This window comes from Macrotis lagotis, chromosome 2 (genome assembly GCF_037893015.1).
Source record: "Macrotis lagotis isolate mMagLag1 chromosome 2, bilby.v1.9.chrom.fasta, whole genome shotgun sequence".
In the NCBI taxonomy this organism is placed as follows: domain Eukaryota; kingdom Metazoa; phylum Chordata; class Mammalia; order Peramelemorphia; family Peramelidae; genus Macrotis; species Macrotis lagotis.
Genome location: NC_133659.1, coordinates 222,775,040 through 222,795,334, shown reverse-complemented (window position 1 = coordinate 222,795,334; position 20,295 = coordinate 222,775,040). Strand labels below are relative to the sequence as shown.

Here is a 20,295-nt window from a genome sequence, read left to right as displayed (position 1 = left end):
CCCTTATTGTTGTCTTCCCAGGAAAAATAACATAGAAAGGCCATTAATAAGGACCACATTTGGAGAATAAACAGCATTCCTCAACTGGCAAATGTCAGAAATCAGCCTTTGCTTACAGAAGGGGAAATTTTTTTTTTTTTAGGTTTTTGCAAGGCAAATGGGGTTAAGTGGCTTGCCCAAGGCCACACAGCTAGGTAATTATTAAGTGTCTGAGACCGGATTTGAACCCAGCTACTCCTGACTCCAGGGCCAGTGCTCTATCCACTGCACCACCTAGCCGCCCCCAGAAGGGGAAATCTAAGGAAAAGGGAGAGTGGAATGGAACTACATAGCCATGTTTTTTTTTTTATTTAGCAACAGCTAAAGTAAATGAAAATGGTCACATTCTTCAAAGCAGCTAGACTGGGAACACCCAGAACTGAAATGCTTCAGATGGAAAAGATTTCTGGAGTGTTTAGCCAGCCTCCCATGAGGTGACAGATGTTTAATCAATTTATTAGACTATTAGTATGTGGTACCTGGCTAGTGGGGTGAAGTAGAGTTTCCTGTCCCTTCTCTTTTCTCTTTGTTCACATGTTTTTCCAATAATATGATATGAAAGTTCTAGTCCTTGGTATGGCACTGAAAGGCTTAATGTTCCTATATCTGTAAGTATACTAAAAAAATACTTTTCCATCCATTAAGATATGGTTCTGGGCTTAGTTCTTAGATAGGAAAACTACTGTAGAACAGTTTATCATGGTACAATTCAAGTAATTGATTTACCAGTAGGAAAATAGGGGGGTGGGGGGCAGGGAGAAAGAAATCAAACTGCTGGTCTTGGTAAAAGTAAAGGGGCTATACCAGGTTACCTTGAAGATCACTTCCAGCTTTGATGATCTGTGGTTCTATGATTCTAATCACCTTTTAGAGCTGAAGGGGATAAAGCTGTTAGAGTGCTAGACTTGGAGAGAAGAGAACTTGGGAGCTGAATAATCCTATATCTCTCACTTGGTAGCTGCTTGACTAGGGGCAGGCAAGTCAAGCCTCAGTTTCCTCAACTATAAAACAATAATAATAATACTTAGACTACTTACCTCACAGGGTCATTATGAGGAAATTCCTTTTTTAAAAATTTAGCTGGGGGGGGTGTGGCTAGGTGGCACAATGGATAGAGCACTGGCCCTGGAGTCAGGAGTACCTGAGTTTAAATGTGACCTCAGACACAGCTGTGTGGCCTTAGGCAAGCCACTTAACCCCATTTGCCTTGCAAAAACCTAAAAAAAAAATTTAGCTCTTAAATACTGGATAAATGTGAGCTATCATTATTAGCAACAGTAATATTATCACAATCATATCATAAACAAAATGGGGACTGTGTTTCTGTTTTGATGATACTATTACAACTAAGTAGCAATTATATAGTGCTTTAACATCTTAAAAGTATATGAACTCATTTGAGCCCAACAACCTTATGAAGTATTTTATACAAATAATAATAATAATAATAATAATAATAATAATGATAATAACTAGTATTTAGACAGCCCTTACTAGGTGCCAACAATTGTACATTTTACAAATATCATCTTATTTGATTCTCGCAATAGACCTGGGAGTTAAGTTATAAAATATTTTCTTCATTTCTAAGATGAGGAAACTGAGACAAGAGTTAAGTGATTTGTCTAGAATCTCACAGCCTGTCCAAAGCTGAATTTGATTCAGATCTTCTTAATAGCAAGCCCAGTACTTTAAACATTGCATCACTTCGTTGCTTGGATAAAGAAATTTAGGCTTAGAAAAATGGAATGACTCATGATCCCATAAACTCTATCCACTGTTCTATGCTCTCGTGCCTGTTATTATCATAAATACTATTGAATAGATAAGTTATGTATCATAGTACAATAGGGGCAACCTGTAATATTAGACAACTTAATAAGTTCTCTGTCTTTATCCAAATTCTTCATTTGCATAGTACAGTGAGATATTACCTAGAAGAATTTTAACAGTTCTCAGGGGTTACTTACATTCTACAATTATCAGTCTAAAATCTGATTGACCAGCGGGTAGCATAGAATGGAAAATAAACAAGAATGTAATTTCTATAGAATAGGTAATCTTCATGTGTTCTTATAAACTACATGATCCAGGAAGCCCTCCGTTGTGATTCAGACTCCCACCAGAGTATAATGTCTCACTGTTGTCTTGGTTTTGAATTTCTTTGCATATGTTCTATTGAAGTCCAAATGACTCTTACAGTTTCCTCCCCTTCCCTTTTCTAATTGTGTGTATGTGTGTGTATTTTTCCAAATGCCCTTTGGTGATGACACAATAAAAAAATTAAAATAGTTCTTTTATTTAAGTTTTTCTCATACCTTAATAATAAGTATAATAGAATTTTGTTGTACCCAACCTAAGTGTCCACCATTATTACCCAGTGTTCCTCCAGTAGGGCCAACAGAGAGGCACAGTGGAAAGAATGTTGGACCTGGAGGCAGGAAGACTCAGCTTCCTGAGTTCAAATTTGACCTCTAACAATTACTAGCTGTATGACCCTAGACAAGTCATAAACCAAATTTGCATCAGTTTCTTTATCTATAAAAATGAACTGAAGAAGGAAATGGCAAACCATTCCAGTATCTTTGCCTAGAAAACCCCAGAAGGGTTCACAAAGAGTCAGACATGACTGAAACAATTGAGCAACAACAAAACTTTCTCTAGCAGATTCATAAGGGAATGCTCAGATTGAAAAGGATCAGTAATCACTGCTGCTTGATTACCACAAAAATTTTTGTCTCTGAATTTCTTCTTGGGGGACAGCTACTACCACTAGCAAACTTGTCATTAAAAAAAAATAAAAAAGAATAAAATAAAAATAAAAAGATCTAACTTGTTAACAGAAAACAGGTTCTGTCTTGTGAACTCTTGTTTTTCTCCTTTGCCTATACTTTTTCTTACATTCTTTCCTCCCAAGTTCAACCAATGCAATCCAAGGTGATAGGACTAATGAGAAATTCCCCCTCCCCCAACAAACCTGCCCTCTGAGAAATTACATTCTACTGTAAGCTACAAATATGTATATATGTGACCATTTGAATACCCCTTAACAACAGCTAGGGCACACAACAAAAATTTCTGGTGCCAGATAAGTATTCCAGGGAGTACCTTTCCCACAAAGGGGGATAGCCTATTCAAAGGCTTAGGGATGGGAGCTGGAGGACCACATTTGGGAAATAGGCAAAAGACCAGTTGAGCAGGAACAGAAGAGTAAGTGAACAGAAAAGGCTTAGAACTGACAAGTTTACAGATCATTTCTATTAATAAGGAAACTACAGTCTAGTCTCAGATTAACTTGCCTGGCACAGTTTATCATGTACCTAACCTCATGTTCCTTTTCCTAGGATTAGTGGATTTAGAATAGGAAGGAAGATTTGTTCCTGTCTCCTAATTTTATAGATGAAGAGACTAATAAATTCCTCAAACGATGACTCCCACCCACATCTGACTCCTAGGTTCAGTTTTCTTTACAGCCTTTCTCTGACCTGCTTGTGGAACCCTGGATGAGGAAGGAATATGCTTATTTGGCCTTCCAAATTCTTTCTGGAGAGGAGTAGCCTCTGGCTACGATGACTTCAATCACTTGTTTTTACCCTTTCAGGAGATCTTATTCTCATCCTTGACTCCTTACAAAATGTGTGGCACATAATAAGCATTTAATAAGTGCATGTTGACTGACTGTTTTTTTTTTTGAACCATATTTACTACCTAGATGTTAAGCCTAGTTTTTATACTTAATAATAGCTAACATTTATATTGGCCAACAGCAGAGACAACAGTGGGTAGAGTACAGCCCCTGGAGTCAGAAAGATCTGAGTTAAAATTCAACTTCAGTCCCTTAACTGTTTGCTCAGTTTCCTCATCTGTAAAATGAGCTGGAGAAGGAAATAACAAACCATTCCAGCATCTTTGCAGAAAACCCCCAAATGGCATCACCAAGAGTAAATGTAACTGAAAAGACAGTAGTAGAAACAACAGAACTTATTTAGCACTTACTATATGTCAGCATTGGGTTAAATGCTTTACAATTATTATCTCATTTGATAACAACACTTATTTGGAGCTTCACTTCTACTTATGGTTGTAATAATAGTAATTCTCACATACTCATGCACATCTTTTAAGTTTTAAGTATAACAATGTTGGGAGGGATGTAATTATCGCTTACCCCCTTGTTACAGAAACTGAGTTTCAGCTGAGTTTACCATCATTCAGATAGTAATGTCTGGGATTCTAACCCAATTCTTTTAACATTTAGGCTTGTGTCTTTCCATTAAAATCTGAGCCCAGCCTCTTTAGTGGTCTCTTGGCCCCAATTCAGTCCCAGCATTCCTACAGCCTTCTCCAAAGATTTTGGATAGATTGCTTTTTCTCTTCAACTTTCTAAACTCATGTTACTTACATCACTGTTACTAAGAAAGTACTTAGTACTTTCTGTTAAGTTTTTGTTTTGGAGTTTGGAAGATGCCTCTATATTAGGAGTTCTTAACCTCTTTTTGCGTGTCATGGAGTCTTTTGGGAGTGTGGAGAGGCCTCAGAACCCTTGCTAAGAATAATAGTACTAAATGCCAAAAATAATTATTTGATTACAAAGGAAACCAAAAGTTAAAAAAATTAAGATGTAATTTTTTTTTTCTCATCCAAGTTTATGAAATGCAGGTTAAGAGCTCCTGCTCTAGTTTAATATCATAGAGCTCAGTAATTGACATACTTTACTCTTGCTTTTTCAATCTTTAAAAATGTTAACTAAAATTAGAACTTCCAAGTACCTTGTAGAAGAGGAGAGGGTTGCTCATGAAACCAACAAGTCTGTTATGTATGACTTGCTTTTCTTCTTAAGTATAAAACTTTTAAGATGTTATTTTCCATGATGTCCTACTTCTCTGTGGTTCCTTTTTGCTTTCCTTCTGTACGTCTCACTAATGTTTCAGTGACTTCCTTCCTCCCCCCCCTTTCTCTTTTTGACAAGTCAGTTCCAAGCTCTTCTTTTCTTTCCCACTCCTACTCTCAATTTGATGAAAAAGAAAAATGAATCCTTTATGCCATATATGCATAGTTAAGAAAAACAAATTCCCCAATTTTTTATTTGAAAATGGCTTCTTCATATCATTTGACTTTTATTCTTATGAATTTGAATCACATATATTTTGGATATAAACCTTTTCATAGGAACTTCCTGCAACAATTTTTTCCTTCTTAAGCTATTTCCCTTTTAATTTTAACTATATTGTTTAATGGTTCAAAATGCTTTTAAGTTTTATATATTAAAATTGTCCTTTTTAACTTCTCTGAGCCTCTCTATCCTTTGGTCAAGGACTCTTCCCCATTCATTGTTGCAAAAAAAGAATTATTTTCCTTGTTCCTCTAATGTGTTTATGATGACTTTTTAATATCTAAATCAATATTTTCATTTGGGGATTATATTGGGAGATATTACTCTATACCTGACTTTTATAAGATTCCCCTGTAGTCTTTACCCTATGAATTGAGATCTTTGAGTTTATTAAACTCTCTAGATACCATATTAATTTGCTTCTGTAAATTGGTGTACCTGATCTGTTCTATTGATAAACATTTGTATTTTTTAACCAGTACCAAAATATTTTTGATGAAAACTACTCTGTAGTATACTTTGAGATAGATTCTCCTTTCTTTCCTGTTTTTTTTCCTTCATTATTTTTCTCAAAAATCTTGAACTGTTTTTTCCCTCTAGGTGAATTTTATTATTATTTCTTCAAGCATTATGAAGCAATCTTTTGGAAGTTTGGTACTATAGTAAAGCAATTTAGGCAATATTCTCATTTTTATTTTATTCACATGAACTATCCATGAGTTAATATTTTTCAAATTATTTAGTTCTATCTTTATTTGTAGTTATATTCACATAGTTACTGTGTGTATCTTGTATAGAATCCTGAATATTTTAAACATTATATGTCATTTTGAATGTAATTTTTCTATCTTTTTCTGCTGGATTTTGTTGGTAACATACAAAAGTGCTGATGATTCATGTAGACTTATTTTGTGGTTAGTTTTTAGCTGAGTTGATTTTCTAGATAAAACATCATATCTTCTGCAAAAGTGATAGTTTTGTTTCCTCTTTTCCTAGTCTTATTCCCTTTATGTTTCTTTTTCTTATATTGTTAAGGCCAGCATTTCTAGAACTTTATCAAATAATAGTAATAATGGATATTTTTGTACTTTAATCTTAATGTAAAGCCCATTAGCTGTTCTCCATTACATTTTGGGAGCTATGATGCTGGCCCTTGAGAGTAAGGAAAGATCCATATATCATATATTCTTATGCTTTCTAGTTTGCTTATTTGTAATTAATTGCTCTTTTAATATTTTAAATAATTCTCTTGTAAATCCATTTGACTTTTTCTTGTTCAATTACTTTTTCTGCTACTAGGTTATTTAAACTTTCTCATTTCTTTCACTTAAGTATTTATATTTTTGGACATATTCACTCATTTTATCTGTTTCATTTTATCATCAGGTTCATTAACATAATTGGGTAAAAAAGTTTCTGAGAGTTTCTTTTATTTCATCTTCAATAATTGTGAATCCCCCTTTTAAATTTTTCATCAAATAATTTGGTTTTCCTTCTCTTTTAAAATTTAGTAGTTAACTATTAATTATTTTAAGGCAACTTTTATTTATTTATAAATAGTGGGGTTAAGTGACTAGCCCAAGGCCACACAGCTAAGTAATTATTAAGTGTCTGAGGTCAAATCTGAACTCAGGCCCTCCTGACTCCAGGGTGGGTGCTCTATTTACTGCACTACCTAGATGCCCCCCTCCCCCTGCATTTAGCTTCTTAAATCTAAGGCCTTCTTAAATCTCCCCAGATAGTTCTCTTTCTGTTTAAATCTCTCAATCTACTATGTTTTATCTTCTATACACCTAGCTTCTATTATTACTATTTGACCGGATATTTTCCCCCCTCACCAGGCTATAAAGCTCTTTAAGAGTAGAAACTATCTTTTTCAACTTTATATTTTTAATGGTTAGCACAGTACATTATACATAGCAGACATTATTGCTGGTTGACTTAAATACACTCAATAAATAGATCATATTTTCCCCATTTCAGATTTTTAGCACTAATTACTGTTTTACCCCTATCTTTCAAGGTCTTTTCTAGAATCCAATTGTTACATTTTTTATAGTTAAGAATTTATATACTAAAAGTAGAAATAGATCATTTCCATTAACAATAAAGAAGGGATTTCTGCCATATATTCACATAAATGGAAGTTTGTCACTTTTGGAAATGTCATATTATACCACTGAGGCAAATCTATTCAAATCTCTATCCTTTGTGGAGTTTGATAATTTTTTAAAAATGGCTTTGACAATAGTTTGTTAGTGAGGAATCAGTAACATGTCATCTCATTTAAAAATAAATGAGACTGGGGGTGGCTAGGTTGCACAATGGATAGAGCACTAATCCTGGAGTCAGGAGTACCTGAGTTCAAATCTGGCCTCAGACACTTAATAATTACCTAGCTGTGTGGCCTTGGGCAAGCCACTTAACCCCATTGTCTTACAAAAACTAAAAAAAAACTAAACAAACAAACAAATAAATAAATAAATGAGACTGCTGATTTTGGGGGTGATGATTTGCTAAGATATCCCTATGCTGGATCATAGTAGACATAATCTATAAAAGAAGAAAAAAGTCAACTAACCCTTTCAGGCATTTATAGAATCTCAGAGTTAGAAAGGAACCTTAATACAGGCATCCCTTCGTCAGTATTCCAGACATTTAAATCTGTAATCTTAGTTTAATTTCATTTCATCACCAGCTGAGATAACTGACTCAAGATGGTGTTTTTATTCCTAAAGAACTCTAGTAGAAAATATATCCCTAAAATATGGATGGATATCTATTTGCTTTGTTTCACAGATCTCACTCTGTAAAGTTTCTGTATGTGTGTATGGGAATACACACAAATAATTAAAATAGCACTTTTTATAGTAGCAGAGATCTGTAAACAAAGTAGCTACCTGTTAATTGGTGAATGGATAAATAATTATTGTCTATGAATGTAATATCATTTTATTGTATGAAGGGGTAGATTTTATGGAACTGATAAAAAGTAAAATGAGAAGAAGCAGGAAAACAATATATTCAACAACAATGGAAACTGGAATAACAATAACAAAAACTGAATACTGTCCAATCACATTGACTAAGCTTGGCCTGAAGAAGAGATGATAGACTCTCATCATTGAAGAGTTGTTGGACTATGAACTTTCACACTTAGTGGATGGGTTGCTTAGTTTTGTTAAGCTACTTGCTTATCTTTTTAAAAATATTCATTGATGCAAAAAAGGGCCATCACAAAGGGGGAGAACAAAGAAGGGCTTTTGGAAATGAAGTAATATAAAAAAGAAAAGATATTAATTAATATAAAAATAAATGTAAATGTAGATTTTATTTGAAATTTTTAAAAAATCAAACCCCAAACAAACATCAGGGCTTCCTCAATTTTTTTTTTTTTGGCAGGGGTTGAGGTAGGGTAGGGAAGGGGACATGCCTGTTGATCAGTGTATACCCTTTCTCTTATTAAGCACTGCTGGTGCCTTTGCTCTAGATTCAGGCAGTAATAAATACATTTGGACTTGATAAGGAGTTAGTCTTTTAGCTTTTTACTTTGAGCTATGTGATGTTGGACATGATAGAAACTTCTTCAGTGTCAGAATAGAAACCTGCAAGATGTGGTCTAATAGGATCCAGAATGACTATACTTGGACTCAGGCTCTATTGACCTTAACCATGGAGAGGTGCCAGCAACCCCTCCATCTTTTGCCTCATTTCAAGAGCCTGGGACCATTTTCACATGGCATTGTGTTCACCTCCCTGCAGAGGTCAGTTCTTGCTTTTAAGATTCCATAGTTACTAAGAGATTGAGTGACAGAGAAAAGAATTAGATGACCTATTCATAGCCAGAAATCTAAAGTATTGAACAAAAGGTCTATTCTTTGGCCTTAGGGTAGGGATGGATAGACTTTTTTTTTCCCATTTGGGGAGAAATACTATTTCCACTAAAGAAGAAGGAACCTCTAGCATCCAAGAAATTGGATTAAGTAGTATTGGTATGTTTACACTCTTCCATATTCCTGCCCTTCTCCCACACCCCACAGCTGAGTATATATGAAGACCCAAAGCTTTTGAGACAGAGTATTACTTACATTGTAGTAATGACAGTTTCCTGGTTGACTAGTCTCTCCACCCAGGAGTCTGTTTCCCAGTAGAGAGGTAACCTAGTAGCATTCACCCAGGTGACAGTGATATTGGCATGCATTTGAATCCTCCCTTCTGTCCCCACCCACTCACACCTGCATTCCTCCTGGATGATATCTGCTAGTCTAAGGAAGTGAAACCTCATTGCTGTTTCCATAGAGTCACTCTGGGCATTGCCAGCTGTGGTGTCAGGATAATCCACTGTGATTTACCACAGAAGGTTTTGGGTGTGTTTTCCATCCAACATTTGAAAAGAGAGATTCTTGGTTGTTCCTGTTCCTCTTTCTTTCATGGGATTTCTTCCATTGGCTAAAAGTGCCCAAATAAGTTATTTTAATGGTTAACTAGGACATGCCTTATTCTATCTTTCATTCACATATGTAAATGACTGGGCAATGGAGGGATCACTGGGAATTCTTAAGAGGATAGGATCCTTAAGTCTTTCTTTTTTAACCTTCGCCCAGGTACTTAATTTAAAGTATTGTAAATATACATAATAGGAGCAAAAGAACTTTTGAATTGACTTGAATGAAAGAAACTTTTAAGGAAGCAGTATATTGCTATTTGTCCTTAGACTGGAAATCAGTATAACTTTGTACAATCCCTCTTGAAATAACACTTGGTATTGCTTTGAATTGACATGTTCTGAGTACCCTTCCCCCCTTCCCAATCAGCATAGAAACTCCTTGAAGGTAGAGACTTGGTTCATTTTTATCTTTGTTTCTCTAGTGTCTTGTATGCTAGCTTTACTAACTTTAGAAGTTCAAATACTACAAACTTGAAAGATTATTTAGCAAAAATATTAAATATTGCTATGTTTCTATTTAAACTTCAACAGAACCACTGCCTCGTGTTTTACTCTGCTATAGCTGATTTTTGTAAAAATTTTCATCAGAAAAAAAAACTTTGATCAGCTGCTGTTCAGTGACTGAAAGGATTGAATTTATGATCCTAAGTTTCTCTGAATCCATAATCCATACCTCTTATCATTTTTTATGGTATCATAAGATTGTATTCATAGACTGTAATTCATCCCCCTCATTTTATTGATGAGGAAGTTGGGCATAAGTGACATGAACAAAGGCACATAAGTAGTGTCAGAATTGAAATTCAGATTACATCTCTGGTTTTTTTTTCTTTCAGCTATATTAGTTTGGTTGTTCCATAATGCAGCCTTAAGGTTACCCCAAGAATGAGTCTTAGGTTGCAGCTATTTGCTTTGCAGGACTTTTTCTGTTACTGGAACTTTTACTGAGGCCTACAGAAGGGTGGGTTAATGGAGCGAGAACCACAGAAATGGCTCTCTGGAGCTCTTGCCCTTCTAAACATCTTTCCAGCATCTTTAAATATCCTTCTTTATTCTACTGAGCTAATACAGCAGATTAGTGGGTAACAATAGAATAGGAATAGAAATGAGTGGGAAGGCTGGATATATACTTGGTCCTGCTACTGAAATTGCTACCATATCTCTAACTCACTAGGATCACTCCACTCTAAACAATTTCTCCCCCTGATGCAGAATCCTCATTACCTCATGACTGGATTATGACCAGAGCCTGTTGGTGGACTACCCTGACCTATTCCAGGCCATCCTTCATTCAGATGCCAGAGGGATTTTCTGAAATCAGCTACCCCCCCATCTCACCAATTTAGTCAAATCCAGTGCTTCCCTCTTTCCATGTAGATTAAATACAAAATCCTTTATTTGACATTTAAAACTCTTCCTTAACCTATCTTCTTTCTACCTGTTCAGTCATCTTACGCTTTATGTATCTCTAGATAGACAGAACTGCTTGCTATTCCTTGAATTGAATCATCTGACTTCCAAATCCATGCCTTTTGACTTGCCCTCATGCCTTGAGCACTTATCCCCATCACCTCTATTTCAAGCTTCCTTAGATTCCTTTGAGATTTAGCATACTTTTCTAGACTGCTAGCACTTTTCCTTTTAAAATCATCTTCCATTTACATTGTATACATCTTAGAAGTACATACTTATTTGCATGCTCTTTCCTCCAACAAAATGTGAACTCTTTGAGGGCTGGGACATATTCACAGAACTTATCACAGTACCTGGTTTAATGAATGCTTATTTGATTGCCTTCCTAAGTGAGGGACTAACTTCAGTGGAATGTCTTGGTTTTCCATATACAGATCTTGCTTTACATAAGTGCAGACCTCTACTCAAAGACTAAGTTATGTCAATTTGCTGAGTTTGTAGGGAAGAGAAGAAGGGAGGTAGGAGGAGGACCCCATGTCTGTGTAGGGAGGGGTTCAGCATATGGTTAATGGTGAGTGGGGTCTAAGTACAGAGAAGCAATAGTGTTCAGAAAGGCAGGTGGGTAGAGTGGGGGCAAAGGTCTCCTCTCTTCAGGCAGAAGGTCTCAAGCCAAGTGCCTATCTTGCAGAGATACTCTCTCCCCATCAGCTCTTCTGCTTTCACTTAGAGGGATTGTTGCTGTTGTGGACTTTTTGTTTTGTTTTGTTTTTTTGGTGTCGAAGGGTGAGGAGGAGGAGCAGAGAGAACATAGATAACATTGTATAGTAAAGTTAACATGGATTTTTTATTTTTGAATGTGGATTCAACTTCAGAGTGAAGTTGAACATATATGTAAGAATTGTTTGTATGGAACCTACTTTGGTCTTCAAATATTTAAGACTACTATAAACAACTTCTCCATTATCTTCCTTTTCTTGCAGTTAAGATAAGGTACAGATAATAAAAACCATCTATAGACTTGGGTTTCATTGAAGACAGATTTTTTTTTGTTTTAATTCACCACTTCCTTCTAACATAGCTGTTTGGTTTGATGTCAATTAATGTTGGGGCTATTTTAAAACCTTATTATAAAAGTGACTACTTGTTCTTAACAATAAAATTTCTCTTAATTCCTTAGAATAGGAACTTCTGATTATTGGTACTGAACTTCGGTCCTTCACTGAATATTCACAGCTTGGAAATACTTATCAATACTGATATCTGATTAGATATCATTGGGTCACAAGACATGAAAATTACTAATTTTTATAGAACTATAGGAAAAGAGTACTTTAGAGATCATTACTTCAGCTCTCATTTTAAAGTTTAGAAAATAAGAATTCAGGCTTGACCATTATCCCTTGTTTGAAAAATGTCTGTTTAGCATACTTATATGTTGAGAAAACCAGCTTAAAGTTTCAGGACTGGAGGAAGTCTTTGAAGGTCCTTTCCAAATTTATTAATGTTTTGTCAATATGATGTTAGTGATAATATAAGAACAAGTTTGGAACTAAAGTGCTGATATCCTATGTCTCTCTTCCCCTCCACCCCTTCCCTCCCAATCAGACTCTTGAAGATTCAGTCATCTTCACCTGGGACATTAATGTTTTGCTTTCATTTTCTCTTTCTCTTTCCAGACAATTATGGAACAGTTCAACCCTAGCCTCAGGAACTTCATTTCCATGGGGAAGAACTATGAAAAAGCCCTGGCAGGTATGTCTGACTTCCCTGTCCTTCTGTTATGAAGGTTCTGGGAGTGGATCTTTTGATATTTCAGCATAGCTTTTAGTTGTTAGTAGATATACTTTAGTGTATCCCAGCTTCATTACTGACCATCAAAGGATATTCTTTCTTCCTCAAACAAAATACAACCAAAAGGACACTTGAATCAGGTGCAGGTGTCATATTTTCATGGCATTGTGAGCATGAAATGTGCTGCAAAATCTATCACCTGAAGAGAGAATTGCTCTTGATACTGTTGTCCTCTGCAAATCTAGTGAAATACAATAACACAGCATTTCTTTCCAAAAGGGAAAATTTAAAACCATGTTTAAAATTTTTTTTAAAAGATAATATGAAGGAGTGGCTAGGTAGCGCAGTGGATAAAGCACCGGCCCTGGGGTCAGGAGTATCTGGGTTCAAATCCGACCTCAGACACTTAATAATTACCTAGCTGTGTGGCCTTGGGCAAGCCACTTAACCCCATTTGCCTTGCAAAAACCTAAAAAAAAAAGATAACATGAGGTTTTCTGTTTAAAAAGAACATTTATGAAGATGAAGTATAAGAATATCATTCAAGTATCCTAAGGTCATGGAATTTAGTGGTAGAAGAAATCTTGCCAATGAAGTTCCTCCTCCTCCTCCTCATTTTAGAGATCAGGGACCAGAGACGCCTGAAGAGAAGAAACCACTTGATCAAGCCAGTTATCTTCAAGTATGGGATTCTTAGATGCTGTCACTGTTGCCTTCCACACATTCATTGCAAATTCTGTGGGAATTCATTTTGTAGAATAATTCTGCACTAATAGCAAATACTGGACTGACTATCATTATTCTCCTGAACTGGGCTTTTTGGAGGTTTGGGAAGGATGGGACAGTTTAAGAAGCAAGTATATTCTAATGTAAAAATAAGAGTCTTTAGACCTAGTCATAATTTTTGAATATGGAATCGCTGTTGTCAGGATATAGGACCTGGACCCAGCCACTACACCAAAGGGTTCAGAAGAGCAGGGAGCAGACTTTGACTATGGCACACAATTTCAGTTCAGGAAGTGAGACTGAAGACATAAATAACAGTGCACTGAAGAAAGTTTATATTTGAAAGAATTCCAAGAGAAAACTCCAAAGGAAGGAAATAACTCCACAGTAATTGTATGTTGAACTCTATGAGGTAAAAAAGAATGGACTGTCCATAAAAGTGAGTCAAGTAAATGAAGGATAAGCTGAAATAAGAGATATGGAATGAAATTAGAGCATTTAGAAAGAGAGTAACCAGAATGTGGAAAACCTTATGGAAACATTAGACAGTCTGAAAAAGATAGAACAGAACAAACAGAACTCAATGATTCAGTGAGATAAAAAGAAATATTAGAATGAATAAAAAATTGAGAAAAACTTGAAGACTGAGGTATATACAAAAGAATAACATAGAAAACAGGAAAAGGAGAGCTAACTTAAGAATATTTGCAGTCCTTTTAAACCATGACTAAACAGAAAACCTAGACATTATATTTCAAGAAATTATAAACAAAAATATTCAGAGTTCTTGGAGTCAGAATGCAAAGGCAAATTTCAAATTGAGCACTCAGAAATGTTAGCCAAAAATCAGAGCCTGTAGTCCAAAGAGAAAATATTGGGGCCAGTCAAGAAGAAAATTATCAAGTACAACAAACCACAGTGAAGAATACACAAGATTCTGCAGCAATCAGGATGAAAAAAAGGAAAGTTTGGAATATCAAAAGGCAAAAAAAAAAAGACACACAATCAAGAAAAATAACTAGCCAAACTGAGGAGAAAAAAAAATCTTTAATAGAATAGATGACATTCAGTCATTCCTGTTGAAAAAGCCAGAACTGGGTAGAATTTTTGAAATGCAAACACAGGAAATAAGTAAAGACTAGAAATATAAATACATTTGAGTAATCAGAAGTAGTTAAATAATGGATAAATGTTTTCATACTAATAATTATCTCTTCAAAATTGCACCTACTTTACATGTCAAAGATGGAACAAAGAAAGTTAACCAAAGGGATTTGGAGTAGTTCTACTCTGCTTCCTTTGAGAGAAAGAAACAGGAGAGAAAATATACTAAACTGAGAAAGAAGAGGGAGAAATTTACTTTTTTTTTTTTTTTTTTTTTTTGGTTTTTGCAAGGCAATGTGGTTAAGCGGCTTGCCCGAGGTCAAACAGCTAGATAATTATTAAGTATCTGAGGCTGGATTTGAACTCAGGTACTCCTGACTCCAAGGCCAGTGCTCTATACGTTGTGCCACCTAGCCACCCCAGAGAAATTTACTATTGCACTTAATTAGGAGATCTTAGAAGAATATGTAAACATGGTGGATCAGGGTACTGACTTCTTATGAACCTCACTCTCATACGAACTAGGCAAAGAAAGATTGAATGTGTATGTGTATATATATATATATATATATATATATATATATATATATATACATACACACACATATATGTATATGTATATCCCACCCCAAGGCATTTAGTATAGAGCATTAAAGTCAACAGGAAAACAAATGGGAATAGAGAGAGAGAGGTGAGGAATTTTGAAGAGTTGAGAAGTAGTCACAAGAAATACGAACTTCAACTATAAAAGTCAGATAAAGGGAGAACTAAAAGGAGATGCTTGTGATCTTAGTCAGGGTTGGGGGATGAGAGAAAGACCAAAGGAACAGAATTAGAGCCTTCTAATTATAGATCCTGGTTTTTATAAATTTCCCTTTATTCTTTCACTTTTTTCCTTGTAAAAAGATGGGTAAAAACAAAGAGAGGACATATTATTAGAGAGTATATAGTGAAGTGAAAAATACAATCAATTTTAACTGTAAATAGGATGAACTTCCCCATAAAATGAAGAAGGGTGGCAGAAGGAATAAGAAAGCAAATCTAAAACTGTTTTATAAGAAACTGATTTGAAGCAACTCATTCATAGTTAAAGGTGAGGCATAATGTATATATTGTAGATATTAATCCTTAGCCAAAACTAAGGAGCAGGGATGGCAATCATGATTTTGCACAAGACAAGTAAAAAAAGGAAGCAAAAAAAAGAGTAAAAACATGGTTAAAAGATCTTTGGGTTGTAGACTTAGAGCTGTAAGGGTCCTAATAGACCTCTGATCTCATCCCATTCACATTACAAATGAAGAAGCTGAAGCACTTAAGTTTTGATAACTTGCCTAGGATCACACAGTTGATGTGTCTTAGGCAGGATTGGAAACCAGGTCTTCCTAACTCCTAAGTCCAAGTAAATAAAGAGAATACATTGTGTTTAATAACACTATAGCTATTGAAGCAGTGTTTATATTTATATTGGTAATAATATACACTGGAACTTATCTTCAATTTTGGTAGAAGTGACCTCTATTGCCTTGTTATAGGAATGTGATCAGTGGATCCTCAGTGTATGGTAGTTGAGTCTTGGGTATACACCAATGTATGTCTGAAAGACTTAGATTTTTTTTTTTAATACCCTGAGGTGACTAAGAAGGTAGGATTTTTCATATCCAGTGACAAAGCTTTGACTTTTTTTTTTTAGGGGAAAGTGAATCTCTGTCATAGAAATGAAGGAAGAAGGTCTGGGGCCTACCTCATGTTGTAAGTGAGGGGAAAAGACACCACATCAGGGAAATACTTGTAAATACTAGTCCTTTCATAGATCTAGATACAGTTTTAGAAAAATTAGATATAATTGTTCTCAAATGATTATTGAATTATAAGGAGAAATATTAGATGGATTTTTTTTTGATTTTTCATAATTCTTTTACAATTAGTGGTGATATATGTAGAATATAAAGAACTTATAAATTAATAAATAAAAATTGAACACATTCTTTCCTGACCATAGCATAACAAAAATTTTAAATAAGATGAATTTTAGGAGAGGGTTCAGATTTAAATTAAGACTAAATAATATAATCTTATAGAATAAGTAGGTTAAAATCAAACATACTTTTATCATAGAAAATGTCTTAAATGAGACAATATACCAGTGCTTTGGAGATGGAGCCAAATAGTCCTTTGTAGTAAATTTATAGTGTTAAGCTCATCAACAAAAGAGAAAAAGTAGATCAATGAATTGTGTGAACAGTTTTCAAAAACAAAAAGAAATCAACTGCCCCAACAAACACCCCAAACTAAAAACAAGAAATTATAAATAAATTCAAACCAGAATAAACACAAAAATTGACTTTTTGATAATCAAGGATGAGAAAATTAATGATATAATTCTCACTGAGTTGGTAAATAAAACTATGACAAAAGATAAAGAAAAAAAATTGAGGATTTTGTTAGAAATTATATTCCAAGAAAATATAACCTAAATGACATGGATGGATACTTGGAGAAACAGAAAATTATAAGGAAAAAAAGTCACTGTATATATTCCTTACTCTCAATTATCCTTATGTATAGTGAATTTTTTCTTCTGGACACTATTTGTCTACTAATTTACTCCTCTTGCCTTGACTTTTCTGACTTCCTTGGATCTTTCAGTGAGAGATTGAACTATATGAACTTTGAGGTCCCAACACTGGCCTTTTTGTAAATTTCATGTCTTTATCCCCTCCAATTGTATCTTTTTTTTTTAGTTCTATTTATTTAAGGGGCAATGGGGTTAAGTGTCTTGCCCAAGGTCACACAGCCAGGCAATTATTACGTGTCTGAGGTTGGATTTGAACTCAGGTCCTCCTGACTCCAGGGTCAGTGCTCTATCCACTATGCCATCTAGCTGCCCCCTCCTCCAATTATATCTTCAGACAGTTGAAACTTGTTAGATTATTTCTCTGATTAAGAGCATAAATCAGAAGGGTAAATCTCTCTCACGTCATGATCTACAGTCTGTCTCTCAGAGGTATGTCCTCACCATTGCCTGAATAGTAATTCCTAGCATCCTCCATGTGAAAAGCCATCTTCTCCCTAGCATTCTCCACTTGATGATACTTTGTTACATTGTTATAGTCAATATGTATGGTTTTCTCTTGGGTTCTCTTTATTTTTGCTTTGTATCAAATCAAACAGATCTTCCCATGTTTTTCTAAATTCCTCTCACAATATTTCTTGCTACAATAATATTCCATTGCATTCATACATATCATAGGTAACATTTTTCCCCCTCTCCAAGCCGTGAGCTCCATTCACTTCTCAACTCTGAAGTCTGACTTCTAATTCACAACATGGGTTGGAAACTATTTGTTGCAAGGTTATCCATGGTCTCTTAACTGCCAAATTCAGTGGCTTTTTCTTGGTACTCATTTTCCTTTACCTCTGTACCTTTTGGCACTATTGACAATCCTCCAGGATATCCTCTCCTTGGCTTCATCCTTGGATTTCTTCCCTTTTATTTGATTGTTCTTTCTCAGTCTTCCTTGCATGATCATCATAATGGACTTCTCCCTTGGTGTAGGTGTCCCTTAGGACTTTATCTGGGACCTTTTCTTTTTATAGTATCTCTTATAGATCTCAAGTTTTCATGGGTTCAGTTATTACCCATTCATAGGTGATTTTCCTATCTATATCATAGGATCATAGATTTAACAGCTAGAAGGAGTCTTAAAATCATTATTTTCTATGTGAAGTAATTGAAACTTAAAGATAATAAAAATTGAGTTGCCTTTGGTCATACGTTTTTAATTCAGGTCTCTTCTCACTGCCTCATGACTGAAAAAAGTGTAAAATTTATTGAGTCAATTTGTAATTTTTACTAGAAATCTTTCTATTTGCTGACAGAGGCTAGAATGGTTCTGAAAAGGCTGATCTACAAAGGATTGGTATGCCTGCTGAACTGATGATTATTTTGTTTTCTCATTTCCCTTTTCATAATGTACCTCCTCTCATTTTTCCTTTACTTCCTTCATGTGCCACAATTCTGACCTTAATGATATTTATCCCCTCCCTCCAGTGTTAGGAAGACTGTGTGGGATGATATGCAGTTTAAGGGAAAGGAGTTGCTCAGTAAATCATTGATTAATTGATTTTCCTAGCACAGATGATGAATCGTAGAATATCAAAGGCAGTTAATAGAGACAATGAGTGTAAAATAGTGTTTTGTTATCTCTTGGGTAAAGAATTTCTGTGAACAAAATTGTTTAGAATTAGAATTAGAATTAGCTATTTGATGGTCAAGGACTGACCACACTTCTGGTGGCTTTTTAAAAATCAAAAGGCTCTCTAAAGAGTTAAGTTCAGTCAGGATTTAGCTCTGATGGCAGAGAAGGGAACCAACTTTGGAAGAATAACCCAAACATTAAGAGCCATAGGGAGAGAGAGGAAGAAGAATTTTTTTCTCTTTCTTCATTCACTATGATTGACATGTTGTATCCATGCAATAGCAACATCAGCATCACCTACAGCAAAGAGTAAGCTAAAGAATGAATTGAGAGCCAAGGGAAGAGAGAGATGTTCCATAGAGTGTGATCTGGTAGTAGAGAAGAGAGCCATCTCTGGTTGTTAGAAGTTGGACTGTGGAGAATAACAGACTCAGGGAATCCAGCTGATGGGATCCGTCCCCTTGAGAGATGCATGTCCAGAAGGATAATCATCAAAGGACACTATAAGAAGGAAAAGTCATTTAAGTTCTGTAGTGCTGGAGGTCTGAACTCTTTGCACCAAGAATATTCCCTACCTTAGTATATTCTTTTCCCTTTCCACTGATCATATATGTGGTGAGAGGGTTCGGCCTAGGTTTATGGAAGACATAGTTTTATTCATATTGTTCTTACAATACCTGCTCAGTGTATATCTTGGCTTATAAGTATTCCAAGGGAATTATGGGGATTTATGTTTTAGTTTTAGGAGAAGTAACCCATGGAGAACCTTGAACTCTGAGGATAGCATGGAACCTCTCCCAGAGGGGGAGCTCCACTTACATAGCCAAAAAGTTCTTTTGGGAATGATGTAGCTGCCTTGGGCTAGGTGTTACAGTGGATAGAATACCAAGCTTGAGTTCAATTCTGGCCTCAGACACTTACTAACTGCAAGTCACTTAATTCTTCCTTAGTTTTCACATCAATAAAGATGAGCTGGAGAAGGAAATGGAAAACCACTCAAATATCTTTGCCAAGAGAATCCCAAATGGAATCATAAAGAGTCAGACATTCCTGAAACTACCAAATAGCAAAAATAGCAGTCTTGTCCAAGTTTTCAGGATGGATTAAAACTAACTCTTTCTGAATACATGTAAGCAAATGGAACAAGGTGTGGTCTCCTTATCTATCTTTTAAAACTCTGTCAAATACTATCTCCCCTAGACCTGAATTTCTTCATCTATAAAGCAAGAGGATCAGACTAGAAGATCTAAAGTCTTTTCCAACCTTAAGTCCTATGAAACCTTGAGCCTTTATATAAGTGACATTTCTTTTTCTCTCTTGCCCCCCCACCCCAACCTCATAGAAAACTTTGTTCTTCTTTAATAGGCTCTTAATATCTTGTTTTGTATTATAGTTATCAGTTCTGACCCTTCTCTCTACTTCAACTGTACTGCCTCAGGAAAACGAAAATATAGCTGATAAGT

The 20,295-nt window shown here is 35.3% G+C and overlaps 1 protein-coding gene across 6 annotated transcripts in view; it reads left to right on the top strand.

Moving 5' to 3' along the window:
• The window catches only part of BAIAP2 (BAR/IMD domain containing adaptor protein 2), a 175,709-nt gene that overhangs the window by 20,706 nt on the left and 134,708 nt on the right, over positions 1 to 20,295 (top strand). For 5 of the 6 annotated variants that reach the window (XM_074224949.1, XM_074224951.1, XM_074224952.1 and 2 more), the window contains exon 2: positions 12,689 to 12,764. In XM_074224949.1, coding sequence (XP_074081050.1) covers positions 12,689 to 12,764 — 76 coding nt within the window. Of the gene's footprint in view, positions 1 to 12,688; positions 12,765 to 16,323; positions 16,383 to 20,295 lie in introns of those variants that run through there. The other variant, XM_074224954.1, reaches the window with a different exon arrangement.